The sequence below is a fragment of the Macaca thibetana genome, chromosome 3 (assembly GCF_024542745.1).
Source record: "Macaca thibetana thibetana isolate TM-01 chromosome 3, ASM2454274v1, whole genome shotgun sequence".
NCBI lineage: Eukaryota > Metazoa > Chordata > Mammalia > Primates > Cercopithecidae > Macaca > Macaca thibetana.
The window spans coordinates 117,614,011-117,638,500 of NC_065580.1; the positions used below are offsets into that span (position 1 = coordinate 117,614,011).

Here is a 24,490-nt window from a genome sequence, read left to right on the forward strand (position 1 = left end):
AGGCTGAGGCAGGAGAATGGCGTGAACCCGGGAGGCGGAGCTTGCAGTGAGCTGAGATCCGGCCACTGCACCCCAGCCTGGGCGACAGAGCGAGACTCCGTCTCAAAAAAAAAAAAAAAAAAATTAACAAATGTGGGGATTTTCCTGAGACTGTATAACAAATATGTCAACATTTCAAAGTTCTGAGTAACTGTCAGTAGACCAATAATTTCCAAATAGCCAGTGCGTGGTGTTCCACACTGGGTAAAAGATGCACTTAGTGTGCAAGACAGGCCAGTGGATTTTAATAAAACAGAGTAGGAAAAACTCTACCAATACACTTTCAGATTCCACAGTGAAACTGAACTTTAAGCAATTGTCACTTGAGTTTTGGTGTAGAATCAAAATGGAATATCTACAATGGCCTGAAAAGCCTGTTAAAATGCTTCCTTTCCCAAGTAGATATGTTTATGGGGCTAGATTATCTTCAACACTTCAAACCAAACATTGCAGAAAGACTACATGCAGGGGAACCAGCCTCTTGATTAAGGCTGCATAACAGAATCACAAAACAATGCTCCTCCTCTCGCTTTGTTGTTTTCAAACATACAGTCATTTTTTATTAAGCTTATGTTCATTTTAACATATAATTGGTTCATTACCGTTGCTTTTAAATGACTTAAATATTTTTGATATTCATCAGTTTCCTATTTCTAATAGGATAAATCGTGATGAATACAAACCACACCGACAGGAGCCCTTTAGGGTCTTCTGGGACCCTAACAGTGGGTGCCTGAGACCCGCAGCACGAGGGCAACTCCGTTCATTCTCCTTGCCTGAGGCTCTCAGAATGGGGTAAGGACCCAATTTTGACCAATAGAAAGGTAAGTGAATTCTCCCACGGGCTTCTGGCGAAGGCCTTCCCACTCCTATGAACGAAGCAAGAGAATGAAAATGCCTCAGCCTCTGGAACTTGACCCTCTGAGCACAGAGCTGGACCCATAGGAGGAACCTGGAGAACTCAGGGTGCAGAACTGGAGCCCAGGCACACTGCTGGGAGCCCACTAGCCGCCGCACCTCCCCCTGCAAAAGACACATGCCCTGCTGACTGGGAGAGGCTCCATCCACGCAGCCCATTATTGGCTGCCACCGTGCCTTCCACAAAACTCCACGTACTTTAGACGCCTTGTTCCACCTGTCCCCACAGGGACCAGGAAGAAAGGCACATTCTCGCTCCGTTGTACGAACAGCAAACTGCAGCACAGAGCAGAGGCTGCCAGCTCTGGGAGGCAGAGCAGGTTAAGCAGTGACGCCAGCTGCCAGCCCGGTTCTACGGGCGCAGAGCCCACCTCCCAGAGCTGGACTGGAATACTCAGTGAGCTGGTGTGCAAAGGCTCTTCTGTGCCTGGTGCAAGAACTGGAGCTCCACATGTGTGAGCCCACTAAAGCAAACATCTACCATGAGCTACACACCAGGACCAGGAGCAGATGTCCAGTGGCCTCAGGAGCTGAAAGTCTGATGCTCACTCCAGCCCCTCACCAAGGATCCGTGCCAGTCATGTCCCCTCTGGCACCCATTTCCCCTTCTGTAATTAGGAGTAGAACAGGGTGATAGCCAAGATTCCTCTCTGCCATGAAAAAAAAGTTTACCTAAGCAATAAAAAGATAAAATTATATATATATACACACACACACAAAATATTAGGTAGCTACTGAAAAATTATGATCTCAAACTATTTCACATGTGAAAGTTCTTGTAAAAGGTAAGGCTAACAGATATATAGCGCTCTGTGATGCATGAAATAAACTTTGTGAAAGACAGATATATGTGGTGGCCTCATCCATAGGAGAGAACATGACACTGGAGAGAGACACCACAACTCAGACAGAAAGGAGGAGCCAGACAATAAAACTGGGAAAACTGGTTACTCCATGAAAAACATCATAAAATAATAACATAAATACCATGAATTTTAGATGCGTCAATCATAGAACTGATTCAGAATTGGAAAAGCTGAAATCAGTATTAGAATAAAATATCAGAGAACATCTTTGTGACCTTGGAGAAGGGCAAGCATTCTAAAACAAGGAACAAGAGCATGAACTAAATGAAAAGAGTAGATCGGAAGAAACCAAACATTACAACTTTTGCGTGACAAACAGGCCATGAAAAAACTTACATAAGCAACTGACTGGAATGTTTGCAATGTACAAAGTGGAAAGATAAGAAACTGACCTTTTCTGAGGACAAACGTCATTAAAAATTGGCAAAGTTCTGCCTAATATCACATATAAGATTTAGTATTCATAATGTAGTGAATTCTTAGAAATTAAAAAAAAAACTGATTTTTAAATTTTTTAATTTTCAAAATGTTATTTCTTTATTTTTTTTCTTTTTAGAGATGAGGTCTCACTCTGTAACCCAGGCTGGAGTACAGTGGCATGACCATAGCTCACTGCAGCCTCAAATTCCCAGGCTCAAGCAATCCTCCTGCTTCAGCCTCTAGAGTAGCTGGGACCACTGGCACGTGCCACTGTGCAGGCCAATTTTAAAATTTTTTGTAGAAATAGGGTCTTGTTTTGTTGCCCAGGCTGGTCTCGAACTCAGTTTCAATAGATTCTCCCACCTCGGCCTCCCAAAATACGGGGATTATAAGCATAAGCCACCTCACCATACCCTAAAATAATATAATTTTTAAATAAGCAATGAGCAAAGGATTTGAAAGGCTATTTTGCTAAGTAAACAGAAAATGCTGCAGGCAGCTTTTCTGTATCTTTTTAGATGTTCAATCTCATGTAATCACCAGATGAATGAAAAACATAATAAAAAGGAGACATCACTTTTCATCTATCAACTTGCAAAACTGAAAAGCTGAAAAATCTCAAGTGAGATAGTCGATGACATGCCATGAAAGTAGGCTCCACCAAAAGCATTTTCCTGTGAAGAGCCTGTCCCTTCTCCAGCCCAGCTTACCCTCCGGCATCTGAGCGGGTGTGTGGCAGGCCCCTTCTCATGGCTTTGCCTGAACACTCAGCTCCACAGCTGACAGTCTGCAAATCACACATCAGCTCCCTTGTCAGACGAGGTTTCCAGACTCATGTTTAAGAATCCTGGCTCCCGCTGCAGCAGTTACAGCCCAGAGCTGTCTGGCTTGCAAACGCCCAACATTTTTATATGTTGTCTTGGAACTGCTATTCTTCACAACGTCTCCACGAGCCTTGGGAATCCAGGCCACTGTCTTACAGGGTTGTCAGAATCTTTTATACAACACTCCACACATATTGACGAAGTTATAAACAAGCCTGTGAGTCACCCTCTCCTTCTCTTCTCTTCGCTTCAACTGTCAAGTTTGCCAGCCTCTCTGTGTCCCAGTAACAGGCTCCACGAGGCAGGAGGGGAGTGACTGACCCACAGCGGGGGACCGCCAGACAAGTCCTGCCCAATGCCCACATTCACTGCTCGGCCCCGTGACCCCATTGTTGCCTTGTTAGTCTTAAATAACTACCGTGTTCTCCTGGAGTCCTAATACTGCACCTGGCCCAAAGCAAGTGCTAAAAAACACACACCTACAAACTTGCCCGTCTCTATCTCCAAACTTTTATCTGTAATCACTTAGTGTATTGCTGACTGTGATGGACTCAAAGACAGGACACAAAACTCTCATCTTTCTTTCCTAGCAGGTGCTTAATAATGTTGGGTTAACCAAGTGGAATAACCCATTACCAAACCTTTCTTACAAAACTCCCTTCATCCCATTTTCCCTCTGGTCTCCTTTCTCAGCTTTCTCCTTGCTTCTTTTCTCCTTTCTCCTTGCTACCTTTCTCAACTCTCATCTCCTTTGGGCCTTCCCTACAGCTGTCTCTCTTGTGCAGCACTTCTTTATTCTGTGCCAACCTGTCCCATTCCATGCTAGTCTCTCTGATTCTATTAGATCACTATTAGATTCCGGAAAACCATCTCTCAAATGGGGAGCATTTCCGCATGGTCTGACCTTGGATCCTCCCTGGATCTACCTTCTTCCAGGGACCAAGTCCCACAAAACTTGTAACTTTGGGGGCTCAATCTACTCAATTCCAGAATGCCAAGACTCACCCATAACAGCACCTTCCTCTGTCCTCTGTGAAATACAACCAGTTTGGGATATTGGTGGCAACTGGACCATGCTAGGCCACCCAAGGGAACTCAGTGACATATAGTGAGAACTGGTTGCCTCTGAGTCCTAACTGATGGTATGGGCACACCAACAAGGTTTTGAGCAGTATAAGAAAAACCACAACTGGACACTTAACCCCATTGCTCAATGTCATTTCTATCTTTTCTTTCCCTTACTTAAAGTTCCAGGTTTTGAGCAGTATAAGAAAAACCACAACTGGACACTTAACCCCATTGCTCAATGTCATTTCTATCTTTTCTTTCCCTTACTTAAAGTTCCAAGAGTAGAGATAATAGGGCCCTTACACGTTAATATAACAGTTTTTAAAACATGAAGTGTTTTCTTCCAACTTAACCACATATGCAATTTGCATTTAACTAGGAGGTTAAAATGTGAAAGTCAGGACCTGAAAGTCCAAGAATGAGCCAGAAAATGAATGGTAAAAAGACTGGCCTGCATCACAGAATATGCCCCTAACTGTTCCCCATCTATCATCACCATCAGTATCATCACAATCAACATCATCATCACAGTCGTCACCACTGCCATTGTTACTATCACCATCAACTGCACTACCACTATCACCATCACCAGTCACAGCACTATCATTACTGTCATCACCATCATCATCACCATCATTGTCACCATTCATCAGCATCGTCACCATCACCATCATCACCACTGTCAACATAATCACAGTGCCACTGTTACCATCAACCACACCATCACCATCACCATCAATTACACCATCACCACTCACCATCACCATCATGATCATCATCACCATCACCATCTTCACCAACATCACACCATCATCATCACCATCCCCATCAACACCATCGTCACTAATATACCATCATCATCAATTACGCCATCATCCACCATCACCATCATCGTTACCATCATCACCATCAATTACAACATCATTATCAGCATCACCACTGTCACCCTCATCACCATCACTAACAACATCATCATCACCATCATCATTACTAACACCATTGAACACTTTCTGGAGCTCCCCAGTGTTCTTTGTATTTCATGTGTATTTACTCTGCTATTCCTCACAATGACTCTAAGCAGAAAGAGGAAGAGCAGGAACACTGGCAGGCTGTCTCCACCATCCACCTCACCTCCACCATGCTCTGCTGCTTCCCCAGAAATAAGCCAAAGAAAGAACACCTCTACCAAAACGTCACATCACTGTGATGCATGATACTTACATAATCTATGTAAAGGGCATACCTTGTTGTCTCTAGATAACATGTACACAAAGGAATCAAAATGCAAATGTGTATGACATACGTGAATTATAAGTAGAGAACACTATGAAACTGTCGATTTGGGGAGTGGTATCTATATAGTCTATTGAGAAAGAGAAAATCCTAGAGATTAACTACTCTGACATACAAATTGTAAAGATCACAGCACTGAGGAACAGAAATAGGGTGCAACTGTCCAGGGCCACAGCTTCCTGTGGAGCAGCCCATCCCTGACTCTGCCGGGCTCCCATCTACACTTGCAGTGACTGCCAGGATCCCATCTCAACTCAAGCAGTGTCCTCCCATCCTGCCTCTGCCTGTCTACACCTGCAGTGACTGTCAGGACCCCATCTCAACTCAATGAGCTTTAGCGTCCCCATATCCTGCCTCTGGCCCAGTTACACCCACAGACCAGCTCCCGGCTCCAACTCAGTAAGCAGCACCCCCTACCCTACTAGTGCCCCATCTACACATGCAGCAGCATGTTAAGGAGCTGGGCCAGGTCCATACTCCTCCTAATACGCTGACAAGAGCAATGGCTAAAATGATTCCCTGTGAAGATAAACACACACACACAAACAAAAATCTAGTTCATGTGGGTCGGGCACAGTGGCTCACGGCTGCAATCCCAGCACTTTGGGAGGCTGAGGTGGGTGGATCACCTGAGGTCAGGAGTTCGCGGCCAGCCTGACCAACATGGTGAAACCCCATCTCTACTAAAAATACAAAATTAGCCGGGCGTGGTGGTGTGCGCCTGTAATCCCAGCTACTCGGGAAGCTGAGGCAGGAGAATCACTTGAATCCAGGAGGCGGAGGTTGCAGTGAGCCAAGACCACACCATTGCACTCCAGCCTGGACAATAAGAGCGAAACTCCGTCTCAAAAACAAACAAACAAACAAACAAAAATCTAGCTCATGTGTTGTATCCCAATTCAGCCTGGTATACTTACACAGGCTCTTTTTCCTTCACAGTGTCATGGGGTGTGCCAATTCTATGGTCCTACTGGCACCTGGCCAACACTGACTGAAGACAAGAGCGCCCAACCCTGCAACAGAAACTCTGCTGTGCTGTTTTCCTGGATGGTCTCCACAAGCCCCTCTTCAAATCACACTCATCTTACCAGGGCCACCAGCCACAGCGTCCTGCAGCCCCACTCTTGACAAAAGAAACCTAGAGGAAAGGTGTCATTACCAATCTTTACCCAGGAAGGCTACCCACAGGGCAAGCCTCAGATAAGTCTCGTCGGGAAAGGGAAGGGGAAGAACTCACCCACAGGGACCTTCACCACCTCCAACAAACCAGATGTCTGTAAATTGCAAAGCTAACCACAAGTTAATACTCACCAAACTAAATACTTCTACCTTTTATTCCCTCCTTAATTCCACTGGTATTCATTAACACCCACAACTGAAACATTTTGTAAGCCTATAAATATGTCCTGGACACCTACAACAGGGCAGAACCTGATCTGGACCTGGATACGACTGGAAACACAGAAAATGTTCATGAATGTACACTGCAGTGCAAGAGGAAAGGAAAATCAACAGGAACCGTGGATTCTATCAGGATGACCTGAGGTACAGGAAAGTAACTCCAGAAAAGTGCAGCGGGAGCCTAAAGGTGGAGGGAGGGTTCCACACTCATTTATGTATCGGAGGTCAAGAAAAGTCTGAAGGGACAAGAAGAAAAATGGCAGCAGATGGGTGAGAAGGTGACAGGGCGCTGGGCCACACAGCCTCAGGGAGGCCAGTACCCAAAAGACACTATAAAATTAATTGTTGAGGGCATCAACCAATCAATAATCAATCAATCAAGAATCAGTCAACCAAGATAGTCACTCTCACAAACTCCAGTACTTGCACAACAGGCCTTTGTGGCAGGTTGACTGGGGTTGCGGAGACCCCAAGGCTCTTGGCTGCACCCAGCCTGCCTCCCACAGCACCATGTCCTCAGCCAGGTGCCTCCCAAAAGGGAAGTCAAACCCTCCAGACTACCCTCTGTTGGACACCAGCCCAGGAATGGGGATAAGGCTCAAGATGCTCCCATTCGAGCGAGAGCAGCCCTCTCTGTGTGCCTGCGCGGCACAGGCAGCATTCGATGTCACCGCAAGGTGCCTCCGCCCATGTCACGGGGCGGCCATCTCCACGTTCTTATCTATTTGCTGTTCTCACTCTCTTCACAGATCCTCACCTCCCCACGCCAGATCTGCCCAAGAACACTGAACCACACTTCAAGACAACAGCCTCTAAAACTCTTGAAGTTTTTATCCCCAGATAATTGGTTTTACTCTTTCTCTCTCATTCTTTCCACATAATATGATTTTATTTTCTCGAAAAATAATCGTTGAGGCCAGGCACAGTGGCCGACACCTGAATTCCCAGCACTTTGGGAGGCGAAGTTGGCAGGCTCATTTGAGGTTACGAGTTGGAAAACAGCCTGGGCAACAGTAAGACCCCCATCTCTACAAGAAAGAATATCAATCAATCCATCATTGTTATCCCCCTCAAGGGATTCTTATCATATGGGCACGGTTCACGTGCTCAGACATGAATCTGATCCTCACACAACCCCTCGATGAGTTTCAGTTATTGTCCTCATGTGGCAGACCAGCAAACTGAAGCACAGGGAGGCAGTGGAACTGAGGTCTGAACTCACATCAGCCTGGCTCTGGAGATCACAGGCTTAACCTCTGAGCCTCTCAGAAACCAATCAAGGTGGCCTTAATCTTCACGAATAGGACACTGAATCGGCTGTGGCACTGACTACTGTTGATGAAGCATACAGGAGCTGACAGAGTCCTTTAACGTCCCTTGACTCACACGTTCCTCCGAAGAGCCTGTGAGCAGGGCCAGCCAGGCCTCACTGCCCACTTCACAGTCCGAAGAATCAAGCCCAGAGACAACGAGACCCACTGGGGCCCGGCGTGCTGCTTCGTCTCGGGGAGGCAGCTCCCATCCCTAACATTACTTACATAATCTATGTAAAGGACACACCTTGTTGTCTCTTTACCTTGCTGTCAATATGCCCCCCATTTAAGATATCCCCCCCAACACAAGTCACGTGTAGAAAGGAAAATGTCTCTGCATCTCCATCAGATATTCAAATGGATCATATTATAGAATACTGCAAAATGAAAGGAAAGAAAGAAGACAGTACCGATCCCTCAAAAACATCCGAAGTCTAACTCAGGAAACCCTCTTAAGTACTCGTCTACTTCAAATACATGTTTGGAAGGAAACAAGTCCCCCACCTCACTCGGTGTGTGAGCAGACCCCAGCAGTGGGGCCACTCATCACCATGTAAACCAGGAGCACCCTCCCAAGAACCCCAGGTCCCCCCCACACACGGCTGTGACTGTCCAGAACTTCTTTGTCCCTCACTGGCCCAGCAGCCTGGTGGGAGTTGTCCACCTGTGTGTGGGTGACCAGCAGCTAACACAGTAGGCGCCTGACGCATGTTGGCCACAAGTGAGCCGGCTGGAGGGGCAAGGGTGATATGGGAGCCTGCCTGTCCACGCTCACCCTAGGTTAGGGGCCGCCTGGCTGAGTCACGCGGAGGCCAGGTTTCGACCCCATCCTCTGAACAGAGCTCCTCACATTTCTTAACATTTCAGGTCTGCCAGTGTCCCAGGGTTGCTGATACCCGCGTTGGCTCCTTGAAGCACAGCACTGCCCCGTCCCTGGCTTCGATGACGTGGAATCAGAAGTTGCCACGCCCAGGCAGACCTTGAGCACCCAGAGAGCAGCATTACATCCATCTGAATAAACCAACAGAAAACAACCCCATAACTTAACATAAAATTCCAGATCACAGTTACTGCAAAACAAATACTTGGATTTATGAGCTTGACTACACTGCTCAGTGAGTTTTAAAAATCAAAATCCACCAGCACAATCAACTAACATAACCCAGACATCCCTGGCATGCAGAAACCTCAAATCCTGACAACCCAGACCATTGAGAAACATCTGGGAGGGGTCCAGGCCGTCTTCCCAGCCACAGAGTTAGAAAACAGGAAGGATTTCAGTCAAAATCCACGAGTAAAGTCCATGCGGAGGCGGCTGAGAAAGGCGATGCATTGCAACAGGGGAGCAGAATTTAGAGACAGGGAAGTGCTACTTCCCATCGGATAACCACCATTGACCAGAAATTATTCAGATGAAATTTGGCCTGGGCGCCTCCTCCCGCTTTGGAGCTTCTGGAAGGTTACATCATGTTGCCACCTCTTCGGATGGGGAAAGTCTGATGGGAGGGCTAAGATCAGTGCCCGGGTGGGGGTCAACCCCAGGGTGGGGCTGGGCTTGGCCTCAGGGTGAGGGACTCACCACCTCCAATCGTTCTGGAAAGAACTTTGGAAATAACATCTGCAGCCATTTCACATGGATTTGCCACAGAAGAACTGATCAATGAGCCAGGTGTTTATCTGCACAAATTCATCTGGATTGTCATGCAGCTTACATTCCCTGTGCACCTACTGGGTTGTAGGCCCTTTGCTGAGACTCAGGATACCCAAGAGACAGCAGTGCATCACATCATAGCAGGGGCAGTCAGCCCAGGGGAGTATACAGATTCATAAACAAATGATCAGGACTTGGCAAGTTCCTCCATGATCCTGACAATGTCCACACTCCCTGCCCCACCGATCTTCCCAGAATTGCCTGTCCTTCCTCTGTGCTCCCAAGGAGGCTGCAAATATCTCTGATAAAGCACTCCTCACACGGGATCCTGCTGCTGCTCACAACTCCAGCCCACTAGACTCCAAGCCCTTCGAAGCCTTCATCACCATGGGCATCGCAATGCACCAGCCACCGCACCTGCTCAGTAAAAGTGTGCTGGTGAGGGTTCACCCTGCAAGACAAGACAGCACTCCACTTTGGGACGGAGGTGTCTGCTCTGTGCACGGGCACCTGGTGAACAACACAGAGCCAGTCCCTCATGCCTCCTGGGCTCCAGCTGAGGGCAGAGAATCACTGCCCCAGTGAACATCCGGATGGCTAGCTAGTCACTGGCCTTGGATAGTACCAGAGGGAAAAGGGCAGATGCTAGGCGACACAGTGACAGGGCAGGGAGGCACCTTCCTGAGGACCTGGCGCTTGAGCTGAAACCTAAAGGATGAGGGGCAGCAGACAGAGCAGTGCCGTTCAACAAAAGGTCAAAAATGAGCCCTGTGCAGCCGGCCTTTCAAAGCACCTGGGGGAGTCAGGAGAGACCAAATAAGGAAGGCACAGCCTCAAAAGGGCCACCATGAGGATGCAGGCACAGGTTCTTCCCACTGGATGGTTTACGGTTTCCCAGAGCTGTTCTCTGAGTACAAACAGGAAAGGCGCGGAGAGGCAAACAGGAGAGTGGATCTCAAAGGCATCCCAGCCTGGCAGACAAAGGGCCAGATCCAGGGAAGGTGGGTTAGGAAGGAGGAATGGGAGGTTTGCAGGGCAATGGAGATGGGGGCCCAGCCTTCAGGAAGAAGGCCAGCAAGGGCGGAGCAGCAGGTAGGGCTGGGAGCCGGAGCCTCGCCAGGGGCTCTCCCATTCATTGGATCTGGGTTACAGGTATCAGCAGGGATGGGATGCCTGCCCCCCAAAAATGGGGACACCATATCCCCCTGCCTCCTCAGAGGCAAGCAGGATCATAGATTTGTTGCTTGGATTAAGTTAGAAAACTAAACCCTCCGTGCATCAGCAGCCTTTGAAGGCCAAGGGCTCTCGACGGGTGACATTCCCTGGTGTGTCTCCCTAACACATTTCAGATCTGCCCGCCTCTGAGTCGTAAGCCTCTGCACTGGTAGTCAGCCCCACCCACACCCCCAGGCCAGCCTCTGTGTAACTTTCCATCCCCCAGAACTCCTGCTCTGATGATGGGGGCTTATCTCAGCTGCCTCAGCTTGCACCATGACACCTGTCCACAGGGCACCTTGGCCTCAACAGACCACGGCGCCTCAGGCTTGGGAGCATCCCCGAACACCTCTTGGTCTCTAGCACACATATTAACATAACTGAAAAAGCTAATGAAAACAATCATGTCTAAAAGACTTCTGAAATATGGAATCCTGTATGTTTTTTAGAAAGAGTTTCTATTGTTTATTAATGTAATTCCTAGAGTTATGTGCACAAAAACATGACGTCTCTGTCAGTTTGGGCTACCATTTAAAAATTACCCCAAACTAGGTGGCTTATAAACACTTGCTTATTTCTCACAGCTCTAGAGGTTGCAAGTCTAAGGTCAAGGCACCACAGATGCGGTGTCTGGGGAGGACCCACTTCCTGGTTCGTACATGGCGCCTCCTTACTGCATCGTCACATAGCCAAAGGGGCGAGGAAGCTTTCTAGGGTCCCTTTCATAAGGTCCCTAATCCCACCCATGAGGCTCCACCCACATAACATAATCACCTCCCCAGGGCCCCACCTCTTAATGCCACCATCCCATGGAGGGTTAGAATGTCAACATAGGAATTCCGGGGAGACACAAACATCCTGACCGTAACACAGGGCACACATGGGGCAGTTCCAAAACACTATCCCACAGAAAGATGAAGGCAGACACTTCTCTAACAGGAGAAGTCCTCAGCATCTCAGTGCACACACGCCCAAGGGCACAACACTCACCACGTTCTAAAGCCAACAGCACCAGAAACCAGAGGTGGGCGCGTCCCTTGAGTCAGAATGCCTCTGCCTCCAATGGTGCCCATGGCTGCTGTTTCCTCCCAATGCCTCCACCAAGTGCCTTGACTGGGGGTCCCTCCTCGCGGATGGAGCCTGCAAGTGCTCCCTGAAGGGTGGTGGCCTTCCTTCCTCCAGAAGGGGAAGGTTTCTTTCATCTGGGTCGGCTCCCCGTTCCTTCTCCTGATAATGGGCCTCCTGCCATGAACTCAACACGACATGCAGCTTCCCAAGCCTACCACATCCTTAGCTTCTGCCAGTTCTCTCTGCAAAAAGCAAATGGCTGCTTGCCACCACTAACCACAAAGAAAGGACCCAGGGAACCATGGGGACAGTCCCTACTGAAGCCCACCAGGCCAGAGGGCTCAAGGCAGAAGAGTTTCACCACACGGAACTGATAAGAGGACAGCAAGGAGTGAGGGAGGAATTCAGACACACACACACAAGAACACACATGCCTGCACTGCATGCACCCAGGCTGGAAAGGTGAGCACGACTCACCACACCACCCCCAGCACTCACAGCCAGCAAGCTCAGGGCAACTCTTTGGGGAGAAGCTGAACCAGCGCCTTCTGAAAAGGGGGAACATCCAGGGTGCGGTGCAGTGCAGCGCTACCTGCCAGCACGAAGCAGCTGTCTGCTGGGGAGGCGGTGGTCCTGCCCTGCCTCCCTGGCCTGGCACACCAGGCTCTTTCACGTACAACCCTCCCTGACTCCCAACTCTGCACCACTGGGTCTGCATTTTCATGCCCATTTTAGGGTTGAGAAAATGGGCTTCACAAAAACCTAATGTCCAAAACTGCCCAGGATGTGAGTGGCACACCCAGAACCTGAACCCACATCCTGATCTCTTTCTACTGCCTTTAGACAAGACATCCCATCCCAGCGGAGGGGCCCAGAGCCACAGACAGGGACACAGGGAGAGCAGGTGTCTGTGTGCCCATAACGCCTGCATCCTGGCTGCCCCTGGACAGGAATCAGTCTGAAAAAGGCAATGAGAGCAGCAATGTGGCCCTGCGGTGGAAAGTGAGCTGTGGGGGAGGACGAGGTGAAGAAGAGAGGGATAAACCAGGCATGAGAAGAGGGGTGAAGTCACCTAACATCATAGCTGTCCATGAGTGATTTTTCTTCAAGGAATAAAAAAAAGTATGTGCCTTTTTTTTTCCCTTGTTACCTCCACTGACCAAGAATCTATTTCACCAATAAGAAAAACCAGTGCTACACTGGGTTTCTTGGAGTAGAGGAGCATTAGCCAAACAGGACAGGAGATAACGCTGCACGAGGTGCTGGCAGCCCTATTGCTTGTCCATGTTGAGTACATGCGGGGTCCTCCAGGCCAAGGTGGGCCTCGAATCCTCGGAGGTGACGCTCTAGGTGTCTCACTGCCTTACACCGAAGCTGAACTCCAGAGAGTTCCAAGAGGAGGTGGGAAAGCATCAATACCAACAGAAACCAATAGATGGGTCACAGGGCCACCACACTGGGCCTTGTTCTCACGCGTGCCTGGATGTTGCAAAAAGCCTGTGAAATTTAAACCGTTATCTGGAGAGAGCATGCCTTACTGTATCTTCCTTAACAACCAGATGACACACAGCAAGATAAGCCTGTTGAACATCTTGTCCAGATAGAGCACTATTTATTCTCTTCTCTTTCAAGAACAAAAGCAGCTCCTGTGCGCATGCACGTTTTCTCTGTCTCTATCTCCCTCAAGATAAGATAATGGACGTCATAGAGCAGTTGAACTCTACAAAGTTGTCTGAACAGGAGGGATGCTCTCATGTTCCCTCACTACATGGAATATCTGTGTGCTCAAGCAAATGCATTCACGCAAACGCATGCACGCATGCACACACATGGAATCACAGGTGTGTGCACTGCATGTCCTCATATGCATGAAGTCAATCATGCACGCATGCACTGCACCCACATACTCACACACACTCAGGCACATACACACCACTCTGGCAGGCCTCCTCACCCCTCCCTAGCATTTCTGGCAGGCCTCCTCACTCCTCCCTAATATTTCAAACACCAGAAATTTAAAATGCCACAAAACAGAGTTCATTTGGAACCAGAGGATCAATCTGGGGTCCTTCCCTGGCCCTTTTGAGTGTGTGCAACTGCAGGACAGAGGAAGAGACTCAAGTCCCAACCCAGGAAGGCACCAAGACGATGATCCTCCAAGATCAAGAAAGAAGACAGGCTCCCAGCTGTCCAAGACGCACTTGCGCGTTTCACAGATGGAGGCCGTGCTTCCTGCAAGCTCTTCTGTTTCACTGGTTCTATTCACTTTGAAAATAGTCGGCCGGGCACGGTGGCTCAAACCTGTAATCCCAGCACTTTGGGAGGCCGAGACGGGTGGATCACGAGGTAAGGAGATCAAGACCATCTTGGCTAACATGGTGAAACCCCATCTCTACTAAAAAAAGTACAAAAAACTAGCCGGGCGAGGTGGCGGGCGCCTGTAGTCCCAGCTATTCGGGAGGCTGAGGCAGGAGAATGGCGTAAACCCGGAAGGCGGAGCTTGCAGTGAGCTGAGATCCGGCCACTGCACTCCAGCCTGGGCGACAGAGCGAGACTCCGTCTCAAAAAAAAAAGAAAATAGTCAATACTACTTAAATGGCAGGAACAGAATACTGAAGTACTAAAAAGGATGTCTGAGATAACTCCTCAGTAAACTCAGTTCTCGTTTGTACAAAGGAAAAATTACTCCTCAAGTGGTATAACCAACGCAATGCAGCCCAAGCCACTGTGGTAAGTCATGCAAAAGGCCTCTGTGTCTAAGGAGCTCCCTCACTGGATTACACCTCAAGGATGTGTGATGCAGAGGCTAACCAAACACACATGCGGCATCAGCCACGTGAAGCTACCCACAGTGGGTTTCCTTGAGAGCAATCCCAACACCAGTAACAAAACTAAGTGCCACAACGCTGGCTGTGCACTGTCTTCCGCCCTTGCAACAGCCCTTACCCTAAGTCCTAGACCCAGAGTGAGGAGACTTTGCCCCTGTTAGGGGCAGGACCAGGACCCAGCTCTGTCTGACCTCCGCCTTTGCTCCTAAATCAGACCTGTCCCCACACAGCACCTGACAGGCAGAAGTCAGTTCATGGGGAACCTTTCGTTGTGCAACTTTGCCAGAGATGTCATCACAGGGTGAGGAAGCGGAGAACAAGCCCACGGTGTCCCTGCTGGTGCCATGCTGCTCATGACAGCTTTTCCAACATCGCCCAGTGGCTCCACGGGCACAGGACCAAGGCTCTCGGATCAACACCAGGCCCTGACAGCTCTGATTCCCAGGCTCTCTGGGCTGCTGGTTTCATGGTTCCAATTCAACCACGACTTTCCTTTTCCTTCTTTTCACACTTGGGAGTCAAAGTTAGAGACCAAAATTTTAAAATATGAGCATTTCTATGAGAATGACATTCGAAGATGGAGAGACTCCTTGGGCTTCTATTTTTGCCGTGTTCCTGAAAAGGCGCAAAGCCCCTACTGGACCCTGTAGGACATGTGGGACACAGAGAGGCCACTATATTTGCCCACAGACATCTTAGAGCAAGCTTGATGGAGGACGCTAGTCCGAGAGCACCGGTGCAATTTCCCATCCCCTTACACCTGCAGGCCCCAAACACAAAGGGCCACCACATTTGGCTGATATGGCCCTCCTGAACTGGACAAGTTACGCAGGGGAATGGCCAGTGACAGGCCATGGCATTCACAGATGACCAAGATATCACCCAGTGCAGTGCCATTTGCAAATATGGGCTTAAAACACAGTGGCTCACACCTGTAATCCCAGCACTTTGGGAGGCTAAGGCAGGAGAATCACTCGAGGCCAAGAGTTCAAAACCAGCCTGGACAACATAATGAGACTCTGTCTCTAAAAAAGTAAGAAAATTAGCTGGGCATGTGGTGCACGCCTACAGTCCAGCTACTGGAGAGGTGGGAGGATGGCTGGGGCCCAGGAGGTCAAGGCTACAGTGAGCCCTGATCACGTCACTGCACTCCCACCTGGATGACAGAGTGAGACCCTGTCTCAAAAAAAAAAAAAAAAAAAAAAAAGTTTTGAATCACAGGATATCATATCAGTTAGCTCAGAGTACACCATAGCTCCTGTTCTCTGCCTTGGATGCAGATCTAGATGAATTACACAGATGGCTCCCTGGTCTTTGGCTTCTACTTAGACACCAGGGTGGCAGGTACCCAGCACTCATCCAACACATTCTTCAGCACTGACTTCTCCAAGGGGCCGAATCATAGGAGTCTTCTCACGTAGGCTCAGGCCTTTGAACTGTAAAAGAATCCCAAGAGCCCCTTAGAGGCCCCTGGTCACATCCTCAACCCATTAAAGTTTGACTGCATGCATCTTTCCACCAAAGGCACCCTACTCTAAAAAGGTCATCAGGGACCACCTGCTGGGGGTCTGCAGGGAGGAAGGCACTGAGGGGGAGGTCCCAAAAGCACAGAAGCCTACAGGCTGAGACTCTGCACATTTTCTAGAGGAAATCTCCAACCCTGCAGATGAAATGACCCCAAAGAGCAGCCCCAGCACTCTCCAAGGGCCTCGTCCTCCTAGTGACTCCCTCTGTGTGGTGTACGCCATTGGTCCCCCCAGCAGTCCCTGCCCCCCACCATTCTCACATTCATTACAGTCACACGTCTCTTACTAGATTTATGAATGCGCAGTCACAAAAAAGAATTGGCAAGTTCCATTCATTACTTGATGTCTAAATATCAAGTACCAAAGCTGGTGGCTTAGTTTAATGACAGAATCTGAAAGGGGCCATATCAAAATGAACCCAAATTCTAAAAACAGAAAAATTTCATTTGCAAACTTGAGTAAGAGATCTGAAAGTCAAACTAAATAACCTGAGTTACTGACACTTCAGAGCAGACCCGAGAATAAATTATTAATTTACAAACTGCTGCCTCCTCTCCCATCGGGGAACTCTGCTCTTTTTGTAAAAATGTCCTCATGAGCACATATCTGTGTAAATACGGTTGGCCCCTGCTAAGTAAGGGGATGGGGGGAGGGGGATACATAAGCTAAGAAGGGGAATTCCATGATCTAACTTTCGGAAACTCCGGGAAAAAAGTTTTGGTTTTGTTTTTTGTTTGTTTTGCTTTGGATTAATCAGCAAGAGAATCATAAACACAGACTTACCTCGGCATGAAATACCTTGACCGTCAATAATTTGTTTGCAAACTCCACAAACTTTGGATTTTTTAAAGGCCTTGTTCTTAAAAGTGTGCAGACTTGAGGTTAATTCTTCTGGCTGAAAAAGTAAAGGAAGACATTGTCAACGTTTCATCTCATAGTTTGTTTCTTTCTTCTTTTCCTTTTCGGGAGATAATAAATCTAGTGGAATTTGTAAAGAGCAAAAACAGGAACTTCACCAAGCGAACAGAGAACAAGAAACCATCTCGGTGTCTCGGGTCCCAAGATGACCCATGGATACCCTGTTAGCATTCCCAGTTCCAGAGTCCTAGACGGATGTTCACTCTCACCTAACTCATCCCCACATGGAGTACCTAGAAACAGTACATCAACCAACATCACCACGTGAAAATGCACTCCCTTCCAGACTTGAGCCACAGAGCCACCCACTTCTGGGACCAAGTAATCCACACACACTTCTAGACTCTCAACCCTTTTTTTTTTATTCTGGAAAAATTAATTAGCAAAACAGCACAATTATGTTATGAGGAAGTCAACTGGCTTTCCTGGTTCAAAGGTGTTCCAGAATCACTACGAAGCTGTTGAGCCTCTCTGAGCTCTTCTGCAGAAGAAGAGACAGTCCAGCCTGTGACACACGTGTGGTTCTTTCTCAAACACAATTACAAGCATTAGCACTTGGGAAAATTAACCACTCAGCTACCTATTCATGTTTATACAGCCAAGGCTCACCACTATATGATAACCTTATAAGAATTCAATTTGCTTTTAGAGGCAAGCACCAATCATACCTATTTGCTGATATGTGACCGTGTATTCTATCAGAACCTAATATCCATATGGATTCACTGAAGCCATTACTCACCCACTGGAATAATTAAATTTCTTTGAAAAGACAAAATGGTATTTAGAATGTGGAATAAATGGTACAACTACTTTAGAAAACAGTTTGACAATTTCTTATAAACTTAAACATACACCTATCCTATGACTCAGCAATTCCATTCTTATTTACACTGAAGAGAAATAAAAGCCTATGTCCACAAGAGAAAGAATGGTCATAACAGCTTTATATAACCCAAATGCCCATCATAAGAACAGATAAAAATAACTATGGTATATCCATACAATGGAATACTGTTCAGGAATATACAAGCACAAACCACTACCAGTGTAACAACATGGATGAACATCAAAAGCATTACCCTAACTGAGAGACGCCAGGTGCAGGAGTACACAGTGATTGACCCAATTTACAGACTGTTCACAAGCAGGGAGTCTACCTTAATAGAAGTAATAATGGTTACCTCGAGGTGTGTGTGTAGTGTCTACAAAGGGCATGAGGAGGCTTTCTGGGTGGAGAAAGTGTTTGAATTCCCACTCTGGGTGATGGTTACACAGGGGTACCCGTATTTAAAGTCATTACGCTGCATGCCTAAGATTTTTACATTTTACTGTCTAAAGACTTATAAGAAAGTTGAATATATGTATGTTAATAAAGACGCAATCCTGGAAAAATGCTAGTAATATAGTGTTGAAGATATGGTAAAATAATGTTAAGCTAGTGATAGCATTTTTATTTTTTTAAAAAAAATATCGGCCAGGCACAGTGGCTCAGGCCTGTAATCCCAGCACTTTGGGAGGCCGAGGCAGGCAGATCACGAGGTCAGGAGATCTAGAACATCCTGGCTAACACGGTCAAACCCAGTCTCTACTAAAAATACAAAAAATTAGCCAGGTGTAGTGGTGGGCGCCTGTAGTCCCAGCTACTTGGGAGGCTGAGGCAGGAGAATGGCATGAACCCAGGAGGCAGAGCTTGTAGTGACCTGAGATCGCACCACTACACTCCAGCCTGGATGACAGAGTAAGACTCCAGCTAAAAAAAAAAAAAAAAAAAAAAAAAAAATCTATACGGCCGGGCATGGTGGCTCACACCTGTAACCCCAGCACTTTGGGAGGCTGAGGCGGGTTGATCACCTGAGGTCAGGGGTTCGAGACCAGCCTGGCCAATATGGTGAAACCCCATCTCTACTAAAAATACAAAAATTAGCTGGTCATGGTGGTACGTGCCTGTAGTCCCAGCTACTCAGGAGGCTGGGGCAGGAGAATCGCTTGAATTCCGGGAGGCGGAGGTTGCAGTGAGCCAAGATTGCGCCACTGCACTACAGCCTGGGTGATAGAACGAGACTCCATCTACAAACTTCTTCTTTTGATTTGATGTAGCACCAGGAACTGGATTTATCCTCACTTGCAATAACCAAAAATTGTAGAAAATACATGAAAAGATGTCTTTAAGGCACTACACAGAAAATGGAGAATGGCGATACCTCAAAGACAAGAAAGAACAAAGCAAACTCCACAACTGCCCCTAGATTGCTGCCCTGAGTGAGTTTCCAGGACATGGCTAAGGAGGAGAGACTCCGGGTTGAGCCCAGAGTACTGCCTGGGTTGGGGAGAAGGCACTAAGAGTCCAGGGAGAAGCAGGCAGCAAGACTTGGCTAGACAGAGTACCACAGAACAGAGAACTGCAAGGAGCTCTGAAGACCCACCTGCCTGCAGAAGGTCCCTTTCAAGTCTTCAGTTGAGTACTGATGAATCCAAACACACACACGTGTCTGTGTGTGTGCGCGTGTCTGTGTACGCTACTAGGCTGGGGAAAGAACCACCGGACAGGATTAGAAGAAACAGTGTCCAGTGCTCACACAGAGCTGGAAAGAGTGCCTATTTGATAGACCAGGAAACCTCAAAACTCACGGAGGATTTCATGGAAAACAAAGGATCTTGCCCACTAGAGAGGAATAATTAACTCTAGACTGGGGGAAATAATTAGCTCTAGACTAAATACTCCTCCTGTCTTACCCACCCTATCAGAAAACTACTATCAAAAAGAATCAAACTCTTCCCAAGTAATTTAACTGCAACCCAGAACAAAGCTCAAGAATACCTGCAAGAATACAAATAATATCCAGCACAAAAATACCTAGCCCCAAGGAAGGTTCTCAGTGTCTACTATCTAGTCTAAAATTATCAGGCACTCAGAGACAGGAAAACATGGCTGACAATAAGAAAAAAAAAAAAAAATCAATCCACTGAAACTGCCCCAGAACTGACAGAGATGTTGGAATTAGCAGGCAAGGATGTTAAAAGGGCTCTTATAACTATTCTGTATGCTAGAAAGTTAAGTAGAGACCTGAAAAACATAAAAAGATCCAAATCAAAGAAAACGTAAGAATATGAGATGCAAGATACACTAGATGAGATTACTGGCAGATTAGATCCTGCAGAAGCACAGGTGAATGAACTTGAAGACATCACAGTACAAACGTCCCAACATAAACACACAGAGATGAGACAACCTAAATAAATAAACAAGCATCAGTAAGCTGTGGGAGAACTTTGAACAACATAACATACGTGTAACGGGCACTTTGACGGAGAAGGGCAGGGAAGCGGGGATATTTGAAAAAACAATGGCTGAAACATTTTCAAACCAGGAGGAAAATTATAAACCCACAGATCCAAGAAACTCAAGAAATTTCTTGGCCAAGCCCGGTGGCTCGCACCTGTAATCCAAGCACTTTGGGAGGCAGAGGCAGCTGGATCACCTGAGGTCAGGGGTTCCAGACCAGCCTGACCAACACGGTCTACTAAAAATACAAAAAATCAGCCAGGCATGGTGTCTACTAAAAATACAAAAAGTTAGCCGGGCATAGTGGTGGCACCTGTAATCCCAGCTACTCGGGAGGCTAAGGCAGGAGAATCGCTTGAACCCAGGAGGTGGAGGTTGCAGTGAGCCGAGATCGCACCACTGCACTCCAGCCTGGGCAACAAGAGCGAAACTGTATCTCAAAAAATATATATATATATGTGTGTGTGTCTATATATAGAGATATATGTATGTCTATATATAGATATATATGTATGTCTATATGTATAGATATATATGTCTATATATATAGATATATATATGTATGTCTATATATATAGATATATATATGTGTGTGTCTATATATATGTCTAGCACAAGAAATGTGACAGGAACTACCCCAAGGCATAAGGCATACAATAATCAAATTGCTTAAACCCAGTAACAAAGAGAAAAACCTTAAAAACAACCACGGGGCCAAAAGACACGTTACATGCAGGGGACCAACCATTAGGATAGCAGATTTCTCATTGTTCTAAAAAATGTAAGTAAGAAGACAGCAGTGTAATGGAAAATACCGAAAGATGGACACAAAGAAGAGAATAGACACCAAGGCCTACTTGAGGGTGGAGGGTGGGAGGAGGGTGAAGACTGAAAAATCACCTCCATCGAGTACTATGCTTATTACCTGGGGGAGGAAATAATCTGTACACCAAACCCCCACACACAACTTACCCATATAATAAACCCGCACATGCACCCTAAACCTAAAAGTTAAAAAAAAAATAAAAATAAAATAAAACAAAATACTGAAAGAAAATCTGTCAATCTAGAATTCTGTACCCAACAAAAATAGCTCTTAAAAATAAAAGTGAGGCCGGGCGCGGTGGCTCAAGCCTGTAATCCCAGCACTTTGGGAGGCCGAGACGGGCGGATCACGAGGTCAGGAGATCGAGACCATCCTGGCTAATATGGTGAAACCCCGTCTCTACTAAAAATACAAAAAAAAAAAAACTAGCCGGGCGAGGTGGTGGGCGCCTGTAGTCCCAGCTACTCGGGAGGCTGAGGCAGGAGAATGGCGTGAACCCGGGAGGCGGAGCTTGCAGTGAGCTGAGATCCGGCCACTGCACTCCAGCCTGGGCGACAAAGAGAGACTCCGTCTCAAAAAAAAAAAAAAAAATAAAAATAAAAATAAAAATAAAATAAAATAAAAGTGAACCAAAAACTTCTTAAAATATGTAAAAAAAAACAAAAAAACAAAAACAAAAAAACAAAAAAAAAAAGATACACAAATAAAGCCAAAAAAAAAAAATGCCAGCTGACACATACGACATATTAAAGACAGTGCTTGGGCAAAAAGGACATGGCAGATGGAATTATGGCTTTACACCCACAAATGAAGAGCACCAGAAATGTTAATTACACAGGTAAATGTATGAGTTTTTCTTCCTATTTAAAGCTCATCAAAACATAATTAACTGTTTAAACAATCGTGTAATGTGACATATGACATACGTAAAAGTAAATTTTCTGATGAAATGGCACAAAGTTCAGGAAAGAAGAAAAGGAAATATACTACTGATGACAGCGGTTGCTACCATCACGCTGGCTGCAGCAGGGAGGCGTGGCTGGGGCTGCACTCTCATGGAGAGAGAGTTGGCGTGGGAACTCCCTGGGTGCCACTGCAGCAGCCCAAACTGCAGCTGTAGATACAAGCTTCCCTGTGCTCTAGGATGGGGCCAGGAGTAGGCAGAATCTGCCCCCCGCCCGGGGTACAGCTGCAGCTGCCATCCAGGGCTGCAGATCTGGGCCTCCCACTCCACCAAGCAGGCAGGAACCAGGGACAAGCAGGAGCTCCCTGAGTGCAGGCAGCTGTAGCCACCCTCCCAGGCACAGGACCCAGGCATCTCTAAGGCCTGCACCCTTGGGGGCATAGGAAGCCCCCCTCCCATCCCTGCTGGCTCAGGAGTGTTTGTTCTGGCTGCCTGGCTTGTCTCCTCTCCTGGCCCCCCACCTCTGATCTCAGAGCGGGATTGGGGAGGAGTTCCAGGGCCCTGAATGGCAGCAGGAGGCAAAGTCCTGGGCAGAGGGGGTGGGTCCTCAGTAAGGCCTCACCTTCAGGCCAGGGAGGGCCTGTAGGCTGGGGACGGGCTGCAGGTCCCACAGACTGGAATGGGGACTCATGGTGCCTCTTGCAGCCCGCCCATGGCCACCCATGGACCAATCAGCAGGCACTTCCTCTCCTCCAAGGGCTTTTCCGGGTTCAGCCAGAGCAAGAGAGAGGACAGAGAGAATGGGGAGACCACAAGAGACCAGCTGCACAGAGAAGCTAACCTCTCTGCTGAGAGCTTCAGAGATCTGCAGAGATATTGGGACTTCCAGGTGCAGAGAGGAACTACCCTCTCCAGGGCCTCCTCTCTGCTGAGAGCAGCAGAGGCCGGGATGACCTGCCTACAGAGAGGAGGACACTGTGGGTCTCCTCTAAGCTGTTTAACACTTAATAAAACTTATCTTCATCTTCTTCACCCTTCCCCTGTCTGCATACCTCATTATTCCTGGACACAGGACAAGAACTCAGGCAAAGACGCCACTGGCCACAGAGGTTTCCAGCCAGAAAATGGACACCCCAAAGATCCCATAACACTATTATAAGGCTCTCGTGGTATTCATGAAGTGGATATAGTATCACTTGAAGGTAGCCTATGATGTTACAGAGGTATAGTATAAACCCTAGAGCAACCACTAAAATCATGAATTATAGGTAATAAGCAAACAAGAGAGATAAAATGAAATAATAAAAAGTATTCAATCCAAATGGCAAAAGGACATAAAAGAAAAGCAGAACAAATAATAGGTAGGAGAAACAGAAAACAAGTAGCAGGATGACAGATTCAAACATTACCATATTAGTAATCATATTTATGTAAATAGTCTAAATATCTCAATTTTAAGTCAACAAAAGTTGTCAGATTATATATATATATATATATATATATATATATACACTTTTTTTTTTTTTTTTTTGAGACAGAGTCTTACTCTGTTGCCCACGCTGGAGTGCAGTGGCTCAATCTCGGCTCACTGCAACCTCTGCCTCCCAGGTTCAAGCAGTTCTCCGCCTCAGCCTCCCAAGAAGCTGGGATTACAGGTGCCTGCCAGCATGCCCAGCTAATTCTTGTATTTTTAGTAGAGACAGGGTTTCACCATGTTGGTGAGGCTGGTCTCAAACTCCTGACCTCATGATCCGCCTACCTCAGCCTCCCAAAGTGCTGGGATTACAGGCGTGAGCCCCCACACCAGGGCATTTTTTTTTTAAGACCAAGGCTAGAAAAGAGAGGTACCCTTGCTGACTTTAATCAAAGGGAAGTTGGAGTGGCTATATTAGACAAAATAGGCTACAGATCAAAGAACATTACCAAGGATATAGAAAGTCCTCTCATAATAATAAAAGGATTGATTCATCAAGAACACGTTAACAATCCTAAACATGTAATCACTGATATGGTTTAACTATGTCCCCACCCAAATCTCATCTTGAATTCCCATGTGGTGTGGGAGGGACCCAGTGGGAGGTAACTGAATCATGGGGGCAGGTCTTTCCTGTGGTGTTCTCCTGATA

The 24,490-nt window shown here is 47.1% G+C and overlaps 1 protein-coding gene across 11 annotated transcripts in view; it reads right to left on the minus strand.

Annotated features, from left to right (window-relative positions):
• TNS3 (tensin 3) overlaps positions 1-24,490 on the minus strand; it is a 309,986-nt gene that overhangs the window by 233,916 nt on the left and 51,580 nt on the right. For 10 of the 11 annotated variants that reach the window (XM_050785529.1, XM_050785522.1, XM_050785526.1 and 7 more), the window contains one exon: positions 17,214-17,325. Coding sequence is in view for 4 of the 11 variants with exons in the window: in XM_050785522.1 (XP_050641479.1) it covers positions 17,214-17,325 (112 nt within the window). In the remaining 7 variants the exon portion in view is untranslated. Of the gene's footprint in view, positions 1-2,953; positions 4,371-17,213; positions 17,326-24,490 lie in introns of those variants that run through there. The other variant, XM_050785523.1, reaches the window with a different exon arrangement.